The 23,403-nt window shown below is 48.3% G+C and overlaps 1 protein-coding gene across 1 annotated transcript in view; it reads right to left on the bottom strand.

Moving 5' to 3' along the window:
• XKR6 (XK related 6) overlaps nt 1-8,645 on the bottom strand; it is a 180,018-nt gene extending 171,373 nt beyond the window's left edge. The window contains exon 1 of the mRNA XM_058019998.1: nt 7,918-8,645. Within this exon, the coding sequence (XP_057875981.1) occupies nt 7,918-8,645 (728 nt within the window). The remainder of the gene's footprint in view (nt 1-7,917) is intronic.
• Between the last annotated feature and the right edge of the window lie 14,758 nt (nt 8,646-23,403).

The raw sequence follows: 23,403 nt of genomic DNA on the forward strand, positions 1-23,403 counted from the left end.
CAGGTTGCCCAGAGAAGCTGTGGCTGCCCCTGCATCCCTGGAAGTGTTTAAGGTTAGGTTGGACAGGGCTTGGAGCAACCTGGGATGGTGGAAGGTGTCCCTGTCCATGGCAGGGGTGGCACAGGATGATCTTTAAGGTCCCTTCCAACCCAAACCATTCCATGAAATTATTCTATTCCATAATAACATGGGGATATTTCTTTGGGATACCAAAATCCTGCTGCAGGTAAACCAAATCAGAATGGAGCAGAGGAAGAGGAGGTCATGATAAAGGCTCTGGGCTTGAACACAGAAGGTTTCAACAAAGCTGCCAATTCTGCAAAAATTTTCTGTGCAGCTGATGTCACTTAAGGACAGACTGTGAATATTTCAGAGGTGAACCTGAGCTCTCACAGATTTCCAAAAAAAGGAGACGTGAGGAGCAGCACAGTCTTCAGGTCCCATTATAGTTTTGGGGACACATTTGAGATGGCCTTTTGCTCTATTTTTTTGTTTCTTGGCCAAGATTTGAATTTCTTCCTGGTTCAAGATATGGAAGTAAGGAATAAAACACCCATTTATACTGAAATAATGAAACTTCATCACTGAAATTTCTTCAGGGATGGACAAATAGCAACTCCTGAGACTCCTCCACAGCACTGTGAATGTAGTTCCTCTGCTACAGCATTTCCATATAACCAAACACAGGCTGAAACTGGAATACAGGGTGGTTGGAAATTTAAATCCCAAGTGGAGAGAGTGACAAAAAATATAAAAATAAAAATCCATCCATGGAGACATGCAGTGGGCTGCTACTGGGACACAGCTAAATGCTCAGTCCCACAATCCAGAAGATTTTGGGAGCATCTTTGCAGGCACATCCCATGTCATTTAGGCTGCAGTGTCAAAGATCAAGCAATTCCACTCCACAGGGTTAAAAATACAAGATATTCCCCCCTCCATCAGACTGCTGGTAGGTTGGAGGATTTTCTAAATATTCTCCTTCCCTGGAAAGCTCTTTCCCCATTTTCTTGGGATCTGTTTGGAAAAGCATCTTGGTGCCCTAAATGATGATAGGCTTGCCCATTATTCTGAATGCCAGCACATCAGAAGAAGGTGGGTCAATGAAGTGACAATATTTGGCACATGTTCTTTGCTTACGCCTTTAATTACAATTTAATTTTCTCTCTAGCAAAGCTTTACTCTGACTCACAATTCCTCCTGCTTAAAAGCTTCCAGGTGTTAAAACACTGCCTTGTACTACTGCTGATTTTCACTACAGTCAGGTGCTAAAAATCAAGTCAGGATTCAAGGGAAATAAAACAAAATGAGTAGAGAGCGGAGTTGTGTGAGGGATCCAGACTTTTCCACAGGCTCACCTTCATTCCCCAAGGAAAATTACAAATTTGACATCCCATTTCTGCTCCTTGCAGTCTCAAGGCGGAGCAAGCAGCTCTCCTCCAAAGAGATGCTTTATCACCATCAGTTCTTCCTCCATCCTTTTCATTAAAAGAAATGCTCCCTGAATAACCTACATTTGTTCAGAGAGGAGAACCACTGCAAGGAATAAAGCTGGCTCAGTGCAGCTGAAAGCAAAATGGAAGTGTCTGGAAAGGTGGAAAATACAGAGCCTGGAATTTTAACACATAAAAAATGGTGAGCCATCTTTCCTTCCTCCCCTTGGCACCCTGCCTCCCCTCCACCAGGAAAGGCACTGTCAGGCTGCCACTGGCATTAGAGATAAAGCCATAGGGAGAGTGGGAAAAAAACAAACAGCTGTTTTTCCTGGAGTTCAGCTTGAACAGCTGAAAAGGGATGTTGTGGTCAAGGTCCACATGGGGGGAGCATTTAGGAAAGCAGCTTGCAGCTCAACTTCAAAGCAGTTGGGTTCCCTTCCAGTTTTTGGACTCCTGGAGATGCTGTCCCCAAAATACCTTGCAATGGTGTCTTCACCTTGAAAGCCATGGAAATTTTATGCTGGTTCCAGTAAGAACTAAGTCAGGTCACCCAAGCAGTTCTGCTCCCCTTTTATACCCCCCTAAAAACCAGGGCAGGGGGTGATGAGCTGCTGTCACTGCCCAGCACCATGTAGCTCTTCCTCAACAGCATCCAAGAGCAAACCAAACTCCAGTTTCTCCTCCAAATCCCATCCCCACCTGCCCAAGCCATGCTGTCTCTGCAGGAACACTGGGTTGCATGGGAAGGGGAGTTCCCAGCAGCTCAGGGCAGGATATTATTTCTCCCAAGGAAAGATTTGGAGAAATCTCTGCCCTCCCAAGGCTGGCCCAGCAGATCCGCTCCAACATCTGTGGTTGGACCCCCTCTAGTGGGAACCACTCAACAAGACACGGAGCATCACCACCAGCAGCCACCCATGGAGACCCCACTCGAGGGATAAAGCCCTTTTCCCATCGTTATTATGATTATGATGATTATTATTATTATTTCCACTCTCTCACAAGCTACATGCTCTGTAGATGTTGTTGGACCTCTACACCCACAGCCCAGCACTTCCTTATGGAGATCCTGCAGAAATGGGTGTGGAATGGGTAAGTTTTTTGAAAGGGAGAACAACCTCACTGGAAAAAAAAATATAAAAAGTTAAACCCCAGACCTGATTTTGTAGGGAGAACATATTTATCATCTATCCCAGAATGTCTTCCCTCTGCCAACTTGTCAAAAACTGACAAAACTCCATACTATAAAAGCAAGCTGTTAAAACTTGGCTAAAAGGAAAAACTCAGCTGCCAGACAAGCTAACCAGAAAAAGCTGAAAAAAAATATTCCAACGTGCCAAGGAAGGCAGCAAATTTACAGAAAGTCTCTACAGAGCTGAACATCCCAAACCAAGACAAGGAGGCAGCATTGGGTCAGCAGCTTCTGGTTCATCTGCTGTTTGACAAGCAGATGGCTTCCACTTTGAGGGATTCAGACAGAGAACTTCAGAGGTGTAGCTGCCTGTATTTCTAAACTATCCAAAATAATGTGTCTCCAACTCACAAAGTTCATCCCAGACAAAGTATTTTAGGAGCGCCTGAACCCACTCAAACACAAAGTCATTAAATGCCACATATTCCATTTAAACCCATTGATTCATCCTTCCACCTCCAAAGATGAACAGCTCACAGATTTGGTCTTTACACTAATAAAAAAGATGCCAACTCTCTGCCTAAACATTAGGAATTTCTCACCGTGTACATACACAAGACAATTTTTAATGTCACAACAATGACAAGGTTTGTTGTGGTTTGCTGGGGTTTCTTGCACAGAATGTTTTTCTCCTAGATCTGTATTCAAATCTGTTTTAATAACAAACCCCACAAACAGAGCACATTCACGTCCCAAAACTCACCATCACTGATGGTTTAACACACACACAGAGATTTCCAGCTGGTCAGCATTCATTTTAGCTCAGCTCCACATCCCGTTAATCCAATGGAATCCAATAATGTTTGCTTTAATAGCACAGCACAACGCAAGGGATCCGACTTTCCACTCTAAACCCCCCATTCCAGGGCAGCATCCATGACCCAGTAACCCACTTCCAGCAGAGGTTAAGGAAAGGTACATCAGACAGGGAAGTTCATTCCTGTCATTCATACAACTTGTGCAACTACTCAAGATACCAAAACTTCTGCTTCTCCTGAATTTACATGGCTGAACAGCTGCAGCAAAAGAACAGCCCTGTCCTCACCCTGTTTCCAGCAAAACCACAGCATCCCTCCTCAAGGAACAGCCCTTGGCAGCTTGCACTGCAGCACCTCAGTAATGAGCATAATGTGCCCCAACTGGCATCCTTCACTTTTTGGATAGTCTGAATGAATTGTTCAAGTCCTCAAATTGAGAGGAAAGGTGAATATTGTAGGTTTATGAAGGTAAAAACCTCAGGAGCTGAGCTTTATTGGTGGGAATGGCATTGGAGATCAGACTACTGGCATCCATTTGAGATCAGACTACTTCCAGCAAGAATTCAAAATAAATACATCTATACACACACACATATGTTTTTACTATTTTTCCAACAGCCACTACAGACAGACAGTATTAACACATCCTTCAGATCGCAGCTGAACTAAAAAAAAACCACAAAAACTCCAGGAATATCACTAAGTGGCCCCTCAGCACTCGCACTGCCCCCTCAACCCTCCTGCCTGGTCACGATCCACCCTCTGAATACGACACAAACAGACAAAGCCCTCATCCAGACTGCTCCAAAACAAGCTCCTTCTCCCACAATCCTGACAAAATGAAGAGACAGCCTTGCTAAAATAAGATCCCGATGTATATTTATATTTCTGCCATAAAATGCTATTTATTCACCATCTTATTGGCGAGTCTTCCCAGTATTTACGAGAAGAAGCCGCCACAGGAATTGTGTCATCCCTCAAAATCCAAACGCACATTTACCTAACGTATTCAGGATGAGAATTCCTCTACCACTCCAACCTGCCCCCCTCCAATTCTCCACGGTTTCGTTCCCAGCTGCTGAGCAACACCCACGACATCCCCTACGTAAGGTACGATCCCAATTACGCTCCGTGCAGCGGCAGCGCGGATCCGTGATCCCACGGGAGAGCAGGCTCGGAGCATTACGCACTGAACTTACGCTGTCCCAGGTTTTCCTCCTCCATCCCCACGCCTAAACTTCTCCCCAGCAGGCAAGGGATTGTGCTGCAGGCAAAGCTGGCCAAACCAGTGTGATCCAGTATTAGTCCCATCACCGCATCCGAGATTAATTTTAATGGCGTTGGCAATAGCTGGAGTGGGAATGCAAAAAGACACCCTCGTGGAGGCTGCTCCACAGATCCCAGGAAGTTAATTCTGGCTCTGGTCAGATATTGGGAGTCGGCTCCACGCTGTCCAGCGTGCCTTAAAGAGCAGGAGCTGGGTGCTGGTGGGATTACAGATCAACAGGAGAGAAAGCTCCCTGATTTCACCTGACATGATCTGGGCTGCAGCATTCCTTATCAGTCCCCTTTGGCATTCCCAGCCCTGCACAATCTCAGAAGCAAATGTTTTTCCTCTGCATTACCCTAGCAGGGAAAAGTCTGGGCAACTTGAGCTCTGTTTCTTCCTATTACCCAAAAATCAGCCCCCTGCATGAATCCCCTCTGTCCCTGCCGGCATCACTTCGGCATCCCCCTCCCCAAATGCTCACTCGACTGTGCCACGGCATGGGGTGTTTGTGCACAGCTAAAACACAATCATTTCTTCTGCCTGACTCCAAGAAAGGAAAAATCCAACTTGCCAGAGGAGCATCTGCATTGAGAACTGCTTTTGCTGATGGGATCAGCATTTGGGAGTACCAGGGGAAGCAGCAGAAAGGGTCGCGGACCAATTCATCATCCTCGCACGCACCACCCACAGACATCCCCCTCCCGCCACCCCCCAGCCCAAATCCCGGCCGTAAAAAACCCATAAAAATAGAATAAACCCCCAAGCAGAAGTTGAGAACAAATGTGCTTTGAACGCTGCACAAATGACATTGAAGATGCAGAAGAAATATGTATTTGCTGTTGCACTGCATGATTGCATGGGCTTATTTCCTACGTACACATCTCACGCACCCTTCCCACGCAGATCCCCTCCCCTCCACCCCCGCGGCTTCTTCAAAAAAAATTGGGAAAATAAAAATCTTGGATCCCTAAGGATTATTTGAAAAGCTACAAACGCTGAGGGACCCCCATCTGGAGCCTCTTCCCTACAGCCTGACCCATCCACGGTGTGGAGGGGGTGCAGCCACCACCCTGTGACACAATCCAGAGTTGTCCCTCTACCCCCACCCCAAATCTCACACCCCTTCCACGTTCCCAACCCGCGCCCCAGCTCAGAGGATGCTGGGCCACGCCGGGTTTTTACAGCTGTCCTTACACCACCTCTTTCGGCAAGCCCGACATCTCTGTGGCAGTGTTTGCATCCACAGGCTTTCATCCTGGAGAATCCCTCCCTGCCTCCTCCCACCTCTCTTTTTGGGGAGGATAACGTAATTTCCAGCTCGCACTGGAGGATGTTTTTTTATTCCTGCCGAGCCCGAGGTCACTTGCCAGACTCGTCCTCTGGCCAGTGTCTCCTCCACCCCAGGACCTCTCTCTCCGGCAGGGAAGAGTCCCTTATCCCTGACCTTCAGGCTGGCACCGGCAGCCCCACCGCCGCCGCCGTCCCCACCGAGGAGGCTTCTCCTTTCTCCACAGCCACAGCCGAGGCATCACGCTGCGTTTTTCCACTCCCACCACCGGCTCCTTCGGTTCAAGGGGAGTCAGCGAGCCAGCAGCTCCCGCTCCCGCTCCTCTGGCTGGGGGGAGGCTCTCGGGGATGGATGAGACCCTCACCCCTCATCCCCACGGGATCTGTGCCAGGAGGACATCAACCCTCTGGAACCAGCACGTCCCAGTGCTTGGCAGCCACGGGTCCATCCCCCTGCAGACCCTCTCCGGAGCAGCCCCTGCGTTCCATGGGGGCTTTTTCTCATTGCCCCCTGGCTCCAGGAGGGGGGTGATGGGGTGAGTCCCCTCCAGGGACACAGGACCTCCCTCTGCAGTGCTGCCACTGCCAGGGTCACCCCCAGCCCTGGGCCTGTCCTGGAGGGAAGAGCAGCTCCATGAGCTCCCTCCCAGTCCTGCCCCATGTCTGTGGAGCACCATCTCATTCCCACGGAGCACCATCTCATTCCCACGGAGCTAGAATCCCTTCCATCCCACACCATGGGGGGCACAGAACTGTGTCCCCTCCAAGCTGTGAGGTGACAGCAGCCCTACTCCCCTCTCCTCAGCCCCACATGCTGCATCTCTGCTCCTTTTGGGGTTCTTCTCAGTGAAGAAGGGGTCACCCCAAATCTCCACGTGGGGAGCACCAATCTCATGTTCTGCTTGTACCAACCAATGCCACTCCTCCCACCTCAGCCCCACAGACATATTTTGGGGGAACTTCTCTTCCCCTCAAAGGTCCCCTCAGCACAAGGGGGCCCTTGACACCTCCTCCACCATGGGGAGCACTGGCAAGGGTCCACCTCAGACAATGAAGTGACAATGACCCCCATGTCCCACAGGCTCATTTTGTGGGTTTCTCATCACTCAAAGTTGGAGCAACCCCCAAATCTCCACATGGGGAGCACTGCACTGACCACCACCACCTCAGACCACGAGGTGACACTGAGCCATGTCCATCTCACACCACAAGCCGACAACAACCCCCATCTGCCCTACCTCAGCCGGGGACAGTGACCCATGTCCACCTCAAATCATGAGGTGACATTGATTCCCATCGGTCCCACCTCAGCCAGGGGACACTGATCCACCTCAAGCCATGAGATGACACTGCCCCACGTCTGCCTCCAACCATGAGATAACAGCAATGGCCATCTGGTCCACCTCAGCTAGGGGACAGTGAGCCACCTCAGACTACTGAGGTGACACTGACCCCCATCTGGCCCCACCTTGTCCAGGGGACACTGACCCACACCAAACCATGAGATGACACTGACCCACCTCAAACCAGGAGGTGACACTGACCCACGTCCACCTTGGACCACGAGCTGAGAGCTCCCCACCTCATCCAGGGGACAGTGACCCATTTTAAACCAGAGGATGACACTGACCCATGCCCATCTTGGACCACGAGCTGACAGTCACCCACATCCGCCTCAAACCAGGTGCTGACAGCCACCTACAGCAGCACACTGACCCACGTCCACCTTGGACCACGAGGTGACACTGTCCCCGTCCATCTCAAACCAGGAGGTGACACTGTCCCCGTCCATCTCAAACCAGGAGGTGACAGTGCCCCGCATCCCCCTCGGAGCAGGGGCTGACGCTGCCCCCCGTTCGCCTCGCACCGGGCGCTCGCAGTCCCCGCTCCCGCCCCTCCGCGGCCGCGGTCCCCGAGACCCAGCGCGCCGCCCGCCCCGCCGGGGGCACGGCGGAGTCCCCGGCCGCCCCTTACCTCCAGACCTGCCCCATCTGCAGCAGGTGGATGACGGACTGCCAGACCCAGACGGAGATCCTGCAGAGGCGCTGCGCCCCGGGGGTGGCGGTGCCGCCGGCTCCTCCTACCCCGCCGGCGGGTCCCCCACGCCGGCCCGCGGTCCCCCCCATCATGGGCGGCCCGCGGCTGCTGAGCCCCTGCACGGCGCCCAGCCCGCCGCCCGTGTAGTCCTGCACGAACCAGCGGAAGCTCAGGATCTGCACCAGCACCGAGGGCAGCAGCACGAAGGCCAGGGTGAGGCCGCACCACAAGTAGTCCCGCCGGCCGTAGTGGTGCAGCGCCAGCCACAGGTCCGTGCCCACATCCCCCAGCAGCACCAGCAGCGCCAGCACGATCCACAGGCAGTCCAGCCACGGCCGCTCGGCCGCCTCGCCGCCCTCCGGCGGCCCTTCGGCGGCGGCGGCGGGGGGGCGCGGGGCCAGCGGCTCGGCGGCGGCGGTGGCGGCGGCCCGCCCGAAGAGGTTCCGCAGGCAGGCGCTCCGGCAGCCCCAGTAGCAAGACGACGTGTTGCAGCAGTGGCAGATGTGCAAGGAGCTGCTTGCGCCCGGCTCCTCCGCCACCTCGGCCGCCGCTGCCCCGACGCCGCCGCCCGTGGCCGCCGCCGCCTCGTCCAGGTTGTGCAGCTGGGCGAAGCCGCTGCCGCCGCCGCCGCCGCCGCCGCCGCCGCCATCCGACTTGGCCGCCATCTTGCTGCCGCCGCCGCCGCGTCCCCGGCCCGTTCGCCGGGCGCTCGCTCGCTCTGCCCCCCCCGTGCCCGCTCCCCCCGCCCGCCGCTTCCGGGGGCGGCGCTTCCGCGGCGCGCGGGACGGGCCGGGGCCGCCTGGCGGCGACAGCGACCGGCGGCGGGGCCGGCGCGGACGGGAGGGAGCGGCGCCCTCCACACGCCGTGCCCGGGCACGGACAGCGCCCGCCGCAGCGGGATGCTCCGTGCCCCGTCCCGCCTGGCCCGGGAACTCACGGGGATGAGGCCTGGAGAAGGGGAAGATGAGGGGACAGCTCAACTTGCTCGTGAGGGGGAGAGGAGGAGCAGGCACCGGGCTCTGCTCGGTGCTGGCCCGGACAGGAGCCGAGGGAATGGGCTGGAGTTGTGTCAGGGGAGGGTTAGGCTGGATACTGGGGAAAGGTTCTGATCCCAGAGGGTGACTGGGCATTGGGACAGCTCCTCTGGGAATGGTCACAGCGCCAAACCTGACTGAGTTCGAGGAGCAGCACTTGGACAGCGCTCTCAGGCACGGGGTGGGATTGTTGGGGATGCTCCTGTGTGGGGCCAGGAGTTGGACTGGATGATCCTTGTGGGTGATTCTCTGGACAACCTCTGCCCTCACAGGTCTCAACGCCCTCACAGGGAAGAATTTCTTCCTAAAATCCCATCTAGCCTTGCCCTTATTCAACTTAAAACCATTCCCCCTTGTCCTGTCACTCCATGCCCTTGTCCAATGTCCCTCTCCAGCTTTCTTGGAGCTCCTTTACAGAATTAGGTTGGAAAAGACCTTTGGCATCACCAAGTCCAGCTGTTAACCCATGGACATGATCACGCCTAAATTGTGTCTCCAAGTTCTACATCTACACATGTTTTGGAAACCTTCAGGGATGGAGTTCCACCATCATGTTTCCTTGGGCAGCCTGTTCCATTGCCCGACCACTCTTTCCATGAAGAATTTTTTTCCGAATATCCAATCTAAACCTCCCCTGGTACAACTTGAGATCACAGAACCACAGAATGACAAAATCATTTAGGTTGGAGAACACATATGTAATCATCAAGTCCAACCTATGGCCAAACACCACCTTGTCAACCACAGCAGAGAACTCAGTGCCATGTCCAGTGATTCCTTGAACACCGCCATGATGGTGACTCTAAAACCTCAATGGGCAGCCTGTTCCAAATTCTAATCACCCTTTTTGTAAAGAAATTCCTCCTAATGTCCATCCTGAACCTCCTTTTCAGCCATGTAAGACCTAGGCTCTAAGATCTCCCCAGGGCTGTCTTCTCCAGGCTGAACAACCTCAATTCTCTCAGCCTTTCCTCATAGGAGAGGTGTTCCATCTCTTTAGTCATCTTGAAATCACAACATCTACACTGAATCATAGAATATTCTGATTTGGAAGGGGCACACAAGTCCAACCCCTGACCTTGCACAGGACACCCCAGCTATCCCATCCTGCGCCTGAGAGTGTTTTCCAAAGGCTCTGGCAGCCTTGGGGCCATGCCCATTCCCTGGGGAGCTGTTCAGTGCCCTATCACCCTCTGGGGAAGAACTTTTCCCTGATATCCAATCTAAATCTTCCTGACACAGCTCCAGCCGTTCCCTGGGTCCTGTCTCTGTCTCTGGGAGCAGAGATTGGAGCTGCCCCTCGGAGGAGCTGCAGCCCCCAGCAAGGTCTGACCTCCATCTCCTCCAGCTGAACAAAGCCAGCGATGTCATTTGCTCCTCAGATGGCCCCTGAGATCCTTCACCCTCTTCCTGGCTCTCCTCTGGGCACTCAAAAAGTTCCATTGTGCTTCTTCCCCCAAGGCTCAGGCGCTGACACCTCCATTCCCCAGACCAGCCTTGGCTGGAGCCCCTTGTGCTGACCCCATCCTGCTCCCAAATCAGCTCCCCAGTCCAGTGGCAATTGCCCTGTCCCTGCTCAACCTCAAATCCCAGGATCACCACTCAGTTCATCCTCAGCCAGGCTGCTTTCCACCTTCCCGCCTCCAGCAGCTCTCAGGTCCCTGAAAGACCTGGGACCTCCTCTGGGTTTCTTTTTGCCTTTTCCCTTCCCATGGTTGTGCTGGGGAAGGGGGGCTCCTGTCCCTCCCCATCCCACAGGTCCCTCTCCTGTCCTCAGAGGGTGGTGGAGCTGTGGTTTCCCCATCCCTGTAAGTGTTCAAAGCCAGGTTTGATGGGACTTGGATAACCTGGAATAGTGGAACGTGCCCCTGCCCACAGCAGTGGGTGGCACTGGATGAGTTTTAAGGTCTCTTCCAACCCAAACCTTTCTGGGATTCATTCTCTGTTGATAACAGCTCTCTCCGAGCACACCTTGGCACCCTGACCTGACACCACCTTGTTGCCTTCTCAAATCCCCCACCTTGGTGTCTTCCTGTCCTTCTAACACAGGGATTCTCCATCCCCTCCTCTGCTCTTTGTCACTCCCTTACCCACTTTGGGGGACATTGCCTTTCCCACTGTGTACTTAGAGTCAGGCAGACTCTCCAGGGGCTCAGCTCTGTGCTGGAGAAACCTCTTGCAGGCTGAGCAAGCAGCTCCTGGCTCTGCTTTTGGGATCTGCCTGGAGCTGAGCTGCACCCCAGGCAGCTGTTTTACCAAAGGACCCACTGGCAATGTGGGAAAGCCAAATTCCAGGTTACACATCTGTTCATTCATCATATCCATCTTTTCTGAGCTGTCTTGTGCTGTCCTCTGTAGGTTACAATCTCTCTTTTCCATGTTTTTTTTTCCCTCACCATTCAATAAGAAGGCTCCTTCCAGATGCTCCTTCTCCAGCACCTGCTTCTGCCTCTTTCTGTGGGAGTTTGAATTCTACCCTTTCTCCTTTTTTTTTTTTTTTTCCTTTAAATTGTGTCAAAATATCAGGACTCCAGAACTGGCTGAAAAAGTTGCTGCTTTGCAGAGCCTAAATTGCAACATGGAGAAAAAAGAAACAGCTCCAAGAGGGTAGAAAAATGAGATAAAGTGCAGATAAAATGCTTTTTCAGGGAGGAAAAATTAATTTAATCTTGAAAAAAAAGTGGGAGGACTTTCATGTATTAATCAGGCTATCTGGGAAAGGTGTATTTGGTGTTTCTGGGTGATGTCAAAAAAGCTGAAAAGTTTTGTGAAGTCTGAAAAAAAATGCTGTTGGTTTTGAAATGGTTGGATCCTCCTCCAGCAAAGAAACAGAAGAAAGGGAGCAGAAAGCAAAGCTTTGGGCATGATCCACTTGGATGCACCTGATGCACACCTGGATGTGGACAAATTTCACTTGGAGTGAAACTCTGGCACAAAGTTCCCCAAAGGGACAAAACTGCTGTTATGTATAATATTATTTAAGGGATCAGGCAAAACAGGATCCCACAGATCCCCATCATAACATATTCAAATATTGAAGATATTCTCTTATTTTCTGCAACTTCAGCTATTGCAAGAATATGGAAATAAATAAGAGCAAAACCAGCCCTCGACCAAATTACTTCATGTGCATAAGACATGTATAAATATAAATATATATATATAACTTCAACTCCCTCTCCTGATAGATACTTTCAAACCTAAATATGGCTGTTAATTCTCACAGCAGTAAGAAATAAGGACTCTGGGACCCATATTTTTGGGTGAGAAGCACCCAGATTAAGCTTCGACTTCTGATTTGCTGTATAAAGAGATATAAATGGAAGCATCCCTCATTGCCTCAAACTTTTCTGTGTGGCAGATTTGCTACATATGATTAAAAGATTAAAAAAAAAATCTCCCAAAACCCAAAACAACAGAGAAGTAAACAAACTATTTCATCTTATTACTTATATAGAAGTGTAGGTGAACCAGTAAGGGGGCAGACGAGTCATCTGTTTTGATACAAAACCAACCCAAACTTGTTTGATGAGACATTCTGGTGGGAGAAGGCAGCAGTTGAGGATTTCAGCGTTGGCACGTGGAGTGAGAGAAGCAGCTGCTTGGACAAGGGATGACACGATGACAATACCCTGCTGGCACTGCCCCCAAACTCCTCGGTGCAGCTGTGGCCACCTGTGCCCAGCCCAGGAAAGGTGAATTCCAGCTGCAGGGAAGAGCTGGGTGTTGATCAGAGCGCAGGACAATCTGTCTTTTCTCCCGTGGACTGAAAGAATTTGGCTTGTTTAGTTGAGCTAAAAAATGAGGCTGGAGAAGGAATATGTTTTCCTGCCTATAAATACATCCTGGAAAATAAATGTGAGCGGAGGGAAAGGCGTTGGGACACTGAAGGGCAACGGTGGAAAAGTAAATGAGTAGGAACTGGCCATGAATATTTTTAGCCTGGAAATCGGAAGATCTTTCCAGTAGGAGTATCGGAGACTGAAATAAAAAAGTAACTCATTTAACACATCACTTCCTGATTTTATCAAGAAAAAGGCATGCCAGTGTGGAGGGACAAACAGCTGGGATGGAAGCCCTTTAAAGGTCTTCCATGCCAGATCATCTCTCCTTGGAAAGATCCTGTCCATTTTGATGCACGGTACGCTACGTTCCTTCCTGCACCAGGGGATGAGTCATGGCTACATGACTCCGTGGGTGGCCAGAAGTGATATCTCCACCACTTACATCTTAATTCCTGATTATCCCATGATGTTCTCCAGCTCCTGCTCCCTCTCTCAGCACACAGCAGAGATGTTGCCATGTCCCAGTCTCCCCACAACCCCCTAATTTCCCTGTTTCCCACAGCTGCTGCTGTGGGGTTGCTTTGGCCAAGGACTTGGGGGAGATCCTTTGCCCCTTTAGTCCACAAGAGCTCCCATTCCTCTGTAGTCCTGCCCTCCCAGAGAGCCAGAAGTCATTGCTCAGAGCCTGTTTCTTTTATTAGCCAACAGTCTGTATTTTTAGGGATTTTTTGGAAGTTGTGAGTGTCAATCACACCCATGATGAGATCTCTCAACTCATATTTTTGAGAGGAGAAATCTTTTCTTGGCACTCAGCAGCATCCCACGCTTCCATCACGCTGGAGGCGCTTGTGTCCGGAGGTCTGGGTAAACTCTGGGTGACCCCAAGATCTGCAAGTATTTATAAAACATGTTTAGCCAGGGTTTTCCTTCACAGCACTGGGAGCTGATCTGTCTGTGCCTTGCATTTTGTGTTCCTGCTGTTCTCCAGGAGCACCAGGGAGGCACTGGGAAGGGGAGGCGTGTTCAGTGCTCCAGCAGCACCCCAGCATGGGATCACAACCTCTTTGTGCTGCTTGGTTAAAGGCTTTTCTCATCCTGATCAATACCCTAATTGAGCTGTGTGGTCTTCCATCTTCCAGGCATTTATTCAGATCAGGGGAACAAACACTAAATATAGAGAGGTATGTAAGCCAGAATCAGAGTTGTGTAAATCTGGAGTTACCTCATTTAAATAACTGGGGGATGGATCCAGCTGAGTGTTTGGTGTACATGGAGTACAGATAATTACAATTAATGGGGATTTACTTTAAGCAAAGTAGGTCAGAAAAAAATGACATCTTATTGTGTCATTAGTTTCCATCAATTACTTCCATGTTGTTTGCTCAGTTCCCAAGTCAAACGAGTGTGGGCTGACAGCCTCGCAAGCTCAACTTGGTATTGTCTCTAAAAATCAAACTGCATTATTTCTGCCTCATGCATCATCACTAACAATAAAGCATTCACTGCTGGAATATAGCAGGTGGCTTTGTTATTCATGCATGAGGCAGAAAAAGCTCCAGCTTCCGTTGCCACAACGTTCATGTGTCCACAGGATCAAAAGTTGGATGTGTTGGTAAACTTAGTAGTTACTGTGTGAGCTTGACTTAGAAGACTCACTTAGGCCAGTTTTTCTGTTGATTAACTTTGTTAATTTCTATTAACCTCTTTGAATGCTACATGTCTATACCAGGGGAGGATAAACAGGATGCTGCTTCTGCTGCCACTTGTCTCCCTCTGGCAGCACTGTCTAGAATCATGGAATGGTTTGGGTTGGAAGTGATTTCTTAAAATTTATTTTGTTCCAGCACCCAGCCATGGGCAAGGAGACCTTCCACTATCCCAGGTGGCTCCAAGACCTGCCCAACCTGGCCTTGGACACTTCCAGGGATGGGGCAGCCAGAGCTCCTCTGGGGAACCTGTGCCAGGGCCTCACCACCCTCATTGTAAAAAACTCATTTCTTCTATCTAATCTAAACTGACCCTCCTTCAGTTTTAAGGCATCAATCCTTGTCCCTTTTGTCCCCATCTGTCTTACAGCCCCCCTTCAAGTACTAAAAGGCTGCAATAAGTTTTCCGTGGTCCTTCTCTTCCCCAGGTGAGCACCCCCAGCTCTCCCATCCTGGCTCCAGAGCAGAGGAGCTCCAACCCTTGGGGCATCTCCGTGGCCTCCTCTGGACTCTCTCCAGCAGCTCCATGTCTTTCTGCTGTTGTCCCCAGGGCTGGGGCAGCTCTGCAGGTGGAGTCTCACCTGAGTGGGTCAGAGGGGCAGAATCCCCCCCCTCTCCTGCTGCCCACACTGGGGGATCCCCCTGGGCATGGGGAGTTTCTGGGGTGTGAGAGCACATGGCCAGGACATGTCCAGCTCTCACCCACCACTTTGTGACACCGGGCTCTCTAGGAAAGGTGCAGAAGGTCCCAAATGTTCTCTATTGAAAAGCCAATTCACAGCCATCATAAGAACTGCCTCTAAAACAGTGTGAGGAGTGTTTGGTGAACCTTTCCAATTCCAGCCCCTCTCTTTTATAGGAGGGATTCATCTTTGAGTTTTCATTTCAGCACTGCAATTGACTGGGAAGTGATATCAGTGACTGCCAATAGTGTTAGTCCTTAATCATGGAATCACTGAATGTTTGGGGTAGGAAGGGACCTTAAAGACCATCTTGATCTATTCCCTGCCATGGGTTGGGAATCTCCCACCAGACCAGGTTGTTCAGAGCCTCATCCAGCCTGGACTTTAAACAACTGAAAATGGTTTGTTCCCATATCTGGACCAGTTCCTTACAAGTCCCTGAAATGTTCAGGTCCCCAGGTGTTACATGATAAAACCTGGATACCAATTCTCCACTAAATATGAAATTATATGAATCCCAAACTTGTCTCTATTGGACAAAAATGTTACATTTAAATCACTTTACACCTCCTGACAAATTTAAGAATTAGTATGGTCTTAAGACGTGTGCGTTAGCAAACTTCATCGTTGCTGTTATCTAGATCTTACCTGTGGTGACAGGGTTTATTCAGCGCTCCTCAGGCTCCCTTTAATCTCCTGAGAGCTGCAGCTGTTTTAATTTATTTCTGTGCATCAAAAGGAACCTGTCTGCTCTCTCTGCTTCCCCCAAAATGCCTCTGTGGGATGCCATTTCAATACCATCAGCTGAACAAGTGACATAGGGCCACCTGGGGTGGGGGGCTGGCCAGGAGAGCATGACTCCAGGATTTCCATCCTTTTTCTGGAAGTTCTTGCATATTTCCCATTAAACCAAGCATGGGATAATCCCCTTGAGGAGTGTCCTGCTCCTCGAGGAACTCATTATCCAGTAGGAAGGAGCAACGTGACTTCATCAGCCAAGGAAGGTGGTGAGCAGTGCAGGCAACTGTGTTTCTCCCCTTGGAAAAGCAGTAACAGCTCAGGCCTCCAGTTTGATGGACTTGCTCGGTGCTTTTCCAAGCTGGGATTTAGGAAAAGTGACTACACAGCATTTCCTACTTCCCCCCATGGGATTCCAGTGATTTAATTGGCTCTGAAGGGCAGGGATATATCTCATAGAGTAGTTGGCTGCTGTTGTCACTGTGCCACGCTGCTCTCCAGAGCTCAGTGAAAAATAAACTTATCAGGTAATGCTTCCCCTTCCAAGCAGGGTGAAGGCTGGCCCCTGTGCCAATGGGAAATGTGGGTAACATCCAGTTTTTCTGTTCTTTTGGGTCACTAGAAAAGCCAATGTGAAGCCATGGACTGTGGGAGGAAGTGGAGCTGGATTTCACACCTTAACTAAGGTAAGGTATGTTCCTTTAAAATAATCCCCCTTCCCACAGTCCCTGATGCTTGGTTTTTTACAACTGATAATCATTGAATCACAGAATGGTTTGGGTTGGAAGGGACCTAGAAGTTCATCCCTTTCCACCCCCTGCCATGAGCAGGGACACCTTCCACTTTTCCAAGTTGTTCCAAGCCCCATCCAGCCTGGCCTTGGACACTGCCAGAGATCCAGGGGCAGCCACAGCTTCTCTTTACAACCTGTGCCAGGGCCTCACCGCCCTCACAGGAAACATTTCCTTCCCAAATACCATCCATCCCTGCCCTGTGGCAGTGGGAAGCCATTCCCTGTGTCCTGTCCCTCCATGCCTTGTCCCCAGTCCCTCTTCAGCTCTCCTGGAGCCCCTTTAGGCCCTGGAAGGGGCTCTGAGGTCTCCCTGGATCCTTCTCTTCTCCAGGTGAACATTCCCAGCTCTCTCAGCCTGGCTTTAGAGCAGAAGGAACCTTCAGAGCATCTCCACAGCATCCTCTGGACTCAGTCCAACAGGTCCATGTCCTTCATATGTTGGAGGCCCCAGATCTGGAAGCAGCACCTCAAGTGGGGTCTCATGATGCTGAACCTTCCCTGAACCTCTGAATGTAACAGAATATTTTTCTAATATTTAACATTGTCACTACATAATTGTTAATGTGAAAAATGCATGTATTTTATGATTGGCTTTTCGCAAATATTAAAATGAATATAATATGTTTTGTGTTAGAAAGCAATGCTGCATTAATTTTCTTAAGTACTGTGTTAAATATAGTTTTAGGTTATAAAAATTGTTAAAATAGAAACTATGCTATGTAAGATGTTTTGTTTAAAAGAAAGGACTTGCAGTGAGATAACAGCCACAGGACACCTAGTTCTTTCAGAGAAAAAGAATTTATGGCCTTCTTATTGGAAGAAACTAACTTCTTCCCGCCTCGAAGGCGCTATTAGGATTAGAGGGGAGAAGTTGATGAAGACCAGACAGAATCCTGTATTTGAATGGAATTTATGCATCATGTATGAAGTGTATGAATATGCAATGGGCTATTGTTCTTAAGGGTTAATCCTTTGTTAATGTGTGTCCTTTTTCGGGCTCGTGCTGCCCAGAAAAGGTACCCGGATGTCCGTAACTCTTTGTTTTTATTGTCCCATATTGTCTTAATTCAATTTGTCCAAATTATTATTACTCTAATTGTGTTACTATTTTTACAACTATTTTATTACTATTAAACTTTTAAAAATTTTAAAAACAAGTGATTGGCATTTTTCACAGTTAATTAAATGCATGACCTTTTATATCAAACAAAATTTAGACAGGATGGTGCACAAATCCAAATGTACCTGGGTTCCCTTCTGGAAAAAAGTGAAGGAAAAGGTGACTGGTGACTGGTGACTGCAGCTTCTTCCATCTCCCTCTGGTTGAAATATCAGCCCAACCATTGCCTCTTTCCATTGTGGGCTGCTACACCTTGGTGTCTTTCTTCACTTCTTGGTCCTTCCTCTTGGTCCGCCTTGGTACTGCAGAGAAATAACCTTCCCTTGATTCCCTGATCATCTTCTGAGATTCTCCATGGCCCATTTTCCTAAAGCTCTGTCCACACCAGGTCTTCTTGCTTTTCTCTCCTTTTTCATCCTGAGGACAGAATTTCCATTTCCATTTAATTCCTGTTGTTTATGGTGTGAACCTTGGAGTTGTTCTGTGCAGGGCCAGGTGTTGGATTTGGATGAACCTTGTGGGTCCCTTCCATCTCTGGATGTTCTTTAATTCTGTGTTGGTGACACCTTTCCAGCCCTCCTTTTCTCCCCATGCACCACACAGGACTCTGATTTTTGTGTCCTTTTGCACTCTGTAAATCTTTTCCCACTGCCTTGGCCCCCTTCAGCCACCATTTGTCCCACTTTGGTCCTGAGTGGGAACGTAGAGTCTCAGAATGGTTTGAGTTGGAAGAGCTCTTAAAAATCATCTAATTCCAGTCCCTTGACAGGGATTTTTCCCATCCCCTGATTTTGTCCTCTCCTAGATCAGCTTCTCTTGGCAGGAACATGCTCCAGTTTCAGGAAACAGCATAGAATTTTTACCTGTTTTGGGGAAATCAATTGCCTGCCTTTGTCACTTGGCATTAAGTGTAAGGAGATGGGGCATAAAGACTATTTATTCCATAATGGTGTAAAACTCTTTTTCATAGGAAAACAAGCTTTCTTTCTTTCTTTCTTTCTTTCTTTCTTTCTTTCTTTCTTTCTTTCTTTCTTTCTTTCTTTCTTTCTTTCTTTCTTTCTTTCTTTCTTTCTTTCTTTCTTTCTTTCTTTCTTTCTTTCTTTCTTTCTTTCTTTCTTTCTTTCTTTCTTTCTCTTTTCTTTTCTTTTCTTTTCTTTTCTTTTCTTTTCTTTTCTTTTCTTTTCTTTTCTTTTCTTTTCTTTTCTTTTCTTTTCTTTTCTTTTCTTTTCTTTTCTTTTCTTTTCTTTTCTTTTCTTTTCTTTTCTTTTCTTTTCTTTTCTTTTCTTTTCTTTTCTTTTCTTTTCTTTTCTTTTCTTTCTCTCTCTCTCTCTCTTCTCCCACTATACTAAAAGCATCACCAATCCCCCCTCTGTGTTTTTTAATGCTTTTCATTAATTTGGCTTTGCACAGGTCATTTAATAACTCAGGGGATGGATGAGATTTGCCCAGCTTGAAACGGACGCTGGAAGTCTCTCCATCTCTATGGCAAAAATTATCACGTGGCTGTTTCAAACAACATCTTAGAATTAAGTCTGGCTATTCTGAAGTCTTGGTTCAGGCACACTCTGTGCTTTCTGATATGTGCAATCACCAGCATTTCCAGCTTTGCCAAGTGCTCTTATCATTTCTTCCATCTGCCAGCGCATACAATATTTCTGAATCTGTTAATTAAGGAACTGAAGTTTTGCCCTGAGACACCAGAGTAACTGGTTCAGTTTCTTTGCAGGGAAAACTGATGCCTGCCTTGTCCATAATTACCTAAATTGTAGAGAAAAAAAAATGATTCTGCTTTCATGTTGATTCACTTTTGTAATTTTATTGCTGGGGCTAAGTGTGGCGCCCATTTAAATTATCTCTTGCTCTCATTTTACTCAAGACATGTTATTTGCTAACAAAGATTCAATATGGAAAAACTGGAAGGTGACAACTACCTCCTTCATCAATGCAAATGACAATAATCTCCTCTCCTCCACCGTGTAAATATAAACACTGAATCATCCCAGACAGAAATACCCTCCTGCATTTAGAAATATGAATGTGCAAAGGAGGCACCTGCTCTCATTTATGGAGTCATAAACCTCAAGTTTATCCAGTGATTCCATGGCAAATCACTCAGGAGATCAGCAGCAGTGTGGACACAAACTAAAAGCGTCCCCAGTGTTTTTCCAAGAATATGGACATCCTTCACCCTTTGGTTACACTTGCACTTGAAAAGATAAGATTAATTTTCCTTCTTGTCAAATTATTGGAATTATTTATTTTAAAAACCAGCCCATACAATTCCACCATAATTCATTTTTTCTAATAGCTCTTTGATATTATTAATAACCTCTTTATAGCTTCTAAAGCAACATCAGACTTTCCACAAGTGATCACCTCTTGGACTAAGTGCTGTTGGGTATGCAGAGACTTCTGCTGAGGATGATCTCAGGGTGTTGCTCCTTTTTGTCAGAAACTCAACTGATGGAAGAGCACTGATGGAAGTCTTTGCCATCAAGCTTCCAGATGTTCAGTTCTGCAGCTGACAGTACTTGAGTTCAACTATAAAATCCCAGAATGGTTTGGGCTGGAGGGGAATATAAAGACCATCCCCTTCTACCCCTTGCCATGGGCAGGGACACCTTCCACGATCCCAGGGTTCTCCAAGCCCTGTGTCCAGCCTGGTCTTGGACACTTCCAGGGATCCAGGGGCAGCCACAGCTTTTCTCAGCAACCTGTGCCAGGGCCTCATCATCCTCACAGGGAAGAATTTTTTTTCCCAATATTCCATCTAACCCTTCCCTCTGGCAGTTTAAAGCCAGTCCCTCTTGACCAACATTTGAAGAAGATAATGAAAGTTTGTGACTTCCAGAGGATCTGTTGACTGCAGTGACCTCTTTGCCTCCTGAATCTTCATGAATCCTCTCAGTGGCACTGGGCAAACTTCACTCAAAAGTGTATTTAACAGGAACATTGCAGACCTACAGCCCCCTGCCTCCTGTGACAGACCCCGCACAAGAGAAGCATCCCCAGGGCTCAAAATTTTCTCAGCCCCACTTGGGACTGTTGGAAGAACCCACAAGTGTGGGCAGCTTTGTGGGGTCTGGGTCTAAAAGGCATTTTGGTAGATGTGAGGGTCCAGCTGTGGTGCAAAACATCTCTGAGGAGCTGAGGATGCAAAAACTTTGTCAAAATTCTTGAACAAGAGGAGAAAACTCTGTCAGGAAATCTCCCTGGGATGGGTTTGGCTGCATTGTGCCAGTACAGCAGAACACAGGGGCAGTTCCTGCTGAGTTACTTTTTGCATAAGAATATTAAACCTAAATGCATAAAATAGTACCATCCTTCTTCTTAGAGACTGTATCATAGAATCACAAAATGGTTTAGTTGGAAAGGACCTTGAAGATCATCTCATTCCAATCCCCTGCTGTGGGCAGGGACACCTTCCACAGACCAGCTTGCTTCAAGTCACTGTTTCCTAAACAAAGTTAATCAATAAACCTGCACATGGCTCCATGAATCTTTCAGAAAAGACAGAAGTTACCACCTCAAAAGGCAACCCTTCTCTCACCCTGTTGAAAATCCAAATTTTTCAGGCTCTGCTGGCTTCTCTTTTCATTCCTCCTCGTGCTTTGAGCCATTCTTTTCTCCACAAGGATGGGTATTTAGATTCTCGCCTTCTAATCAGCCACAATTATAGCCTTTCCCAGGATCTTCTTCTGCCAAATTGGAGGGGGGAAAGAGAGAAAAGGTTTTAAAAAATAAGAGAGAGAGGCTAATGCTTGCAAAGACATATGTGTTTAGTGTTGTTGGCAGATTTGTAAACTTATTAGTGCCTCCACACACCATGTAATTAAGATCTACTGGTAATTAGTCAATAGTTAAAAATAGGGGTTGGTATTGTGCTGCTGAAAACGCCTACAAAATAATGTGTTCTCTGCTCTCAAGATGCAGTTAGTGTCTCCAAAAAATGTTAATTTAAAAAATATGTATTCGTTGCAGAAGCAGATTTTTCAGCAAAGGGGATTTCAGTGTGTGTGTGTGTGTGCATGTGAGCATCCAACCTATTTATCTTTCAACATTTCTGTGTGTTTGTGTGATGTCCAAAGAGCCTGACTGCATGTTTTGTCTTGGATAAAAATGTTAAGCTACAAAACTGCAGACTCGGCAGAGCCGTGGAGAGGGAAGGGGAGCTGTTCTCATTTGTCAATTTCCATTGGAATAAACCTGCTCATCAAAGGAAATTGTTCAGAAATCCATGGGAATGGCAGATGTGCAGCACCATGGGGCAGATGTCTGGTGTTTGGAGAGCCGTGTGTGTATTTTCTAAATATTCAGGGATTACCACAGTCTATGGATATAATCCTTTAGTAACCTGGAATGTCAAAGACAACACAAAAGCTCTAATGCCTTGTAGCAAACAATTTGGCCAAACAGCCCTGAAAGAGCAGGTTAGAAGTCACTTGTCTTTATCCCATGAAAGAAGAACCAAAAGAGGTAATGTGGTTTTTTAAGATTTCTTAACTCCTGCTGTATAATGTGCTCCAGAGCTGTGAGAGTTGCTGGTGATGTTCTGAAAGGACGTCTCATTTGGCTGTCATAAGCAATCTGCAGTGATTTGTTGTGCAGACAGGCATTTGTCTCAAGTAATCCAAAGGGCTTATTGTGATTGCTTGCTAGATCCAAGGAACGTAGAGTCGACTCGATGGGGGATTCATTTATTATGCTCCCAAACCTCGCCTAAATCTTTCCTTATGTCATGTCAATGGATTTGTCAGGCCACCCTCAGACACCAGCAATGCACTGGTGAGGGAGATTTACCTTTGCCAAGCAGAGTTGGCTGCAGTGTCGATAGACCTGCTCCTGAAGTGCCTGTGGGGAGAAGAATTCTGCTCCAGGAAAGAAACTGGACTTTATTTCGTGCTCTGGAGAGAAGCACCTGTTGTTGACCTTAAGAGACAAAGTCCTATTCCAAATCCAGGCTAAAGCAGAAAAGACCAAGCTTGGACCGTCCTGCCAAAGACAACAAAGTTATTTCATGGGTTGTTCATGATTCCACATGAATTCATGGAGTCATGGAGTAATGGAATGGGTTGGGTTGGAAGGGACCTAAAAAACCACCTCATTGCATCCCCCTGCCATGTGCAGAGACACTTTCCACCATCCCAGATTCCTCCAAGACCCATCCAACCTGGCCTTGGACACTTCCAGGGATTGAGCAGCCACAGCTTCTCTGGGCACCCTGTGCCAGGGCCTCAGCACCCTCAAAGGGAACAATTCCTTCCCAATATCCCACCTAACCCTGCCCTCTGTCAGTGTGAAACCTTGTTCTGTCTCTCCAGGCCCTTATAAATGCTGTTTCTCCAACTTTCCTGTTGGCTCCTCTTAGCCACTAGAAAACCACAATTATGTCACCCCAAAGCCTTCTCTCTTCCAGGCTGAACAGTCCCTACTCCCTCAACCTCTCCTCTCAGAAGAGGTGCCTCATCCTCTGGTCATTTTGGTGCCTCTTTGGACTCACTGTCCTTCCTGTGTTGGGGACCTCAGGTGGGGTCTCACTTGATTGGGGCAGATGGGCAGAATCC

This window comes from Melospiza georgiana, chromosome 3 (assembly GCF_028018845.1).
Source record: "Melospiza georgiana isolate bMelGeo1 chromosome 3, bMelGeo1.pri, whole genome shotgun sequence".
Taxonomy (NCBI): domain Eukaryota; kingdom Metazoa; phylum Chordata; class Aves; order Passeriformes; family Passerellidae; genus Melospiza; species Melospiza georgiana.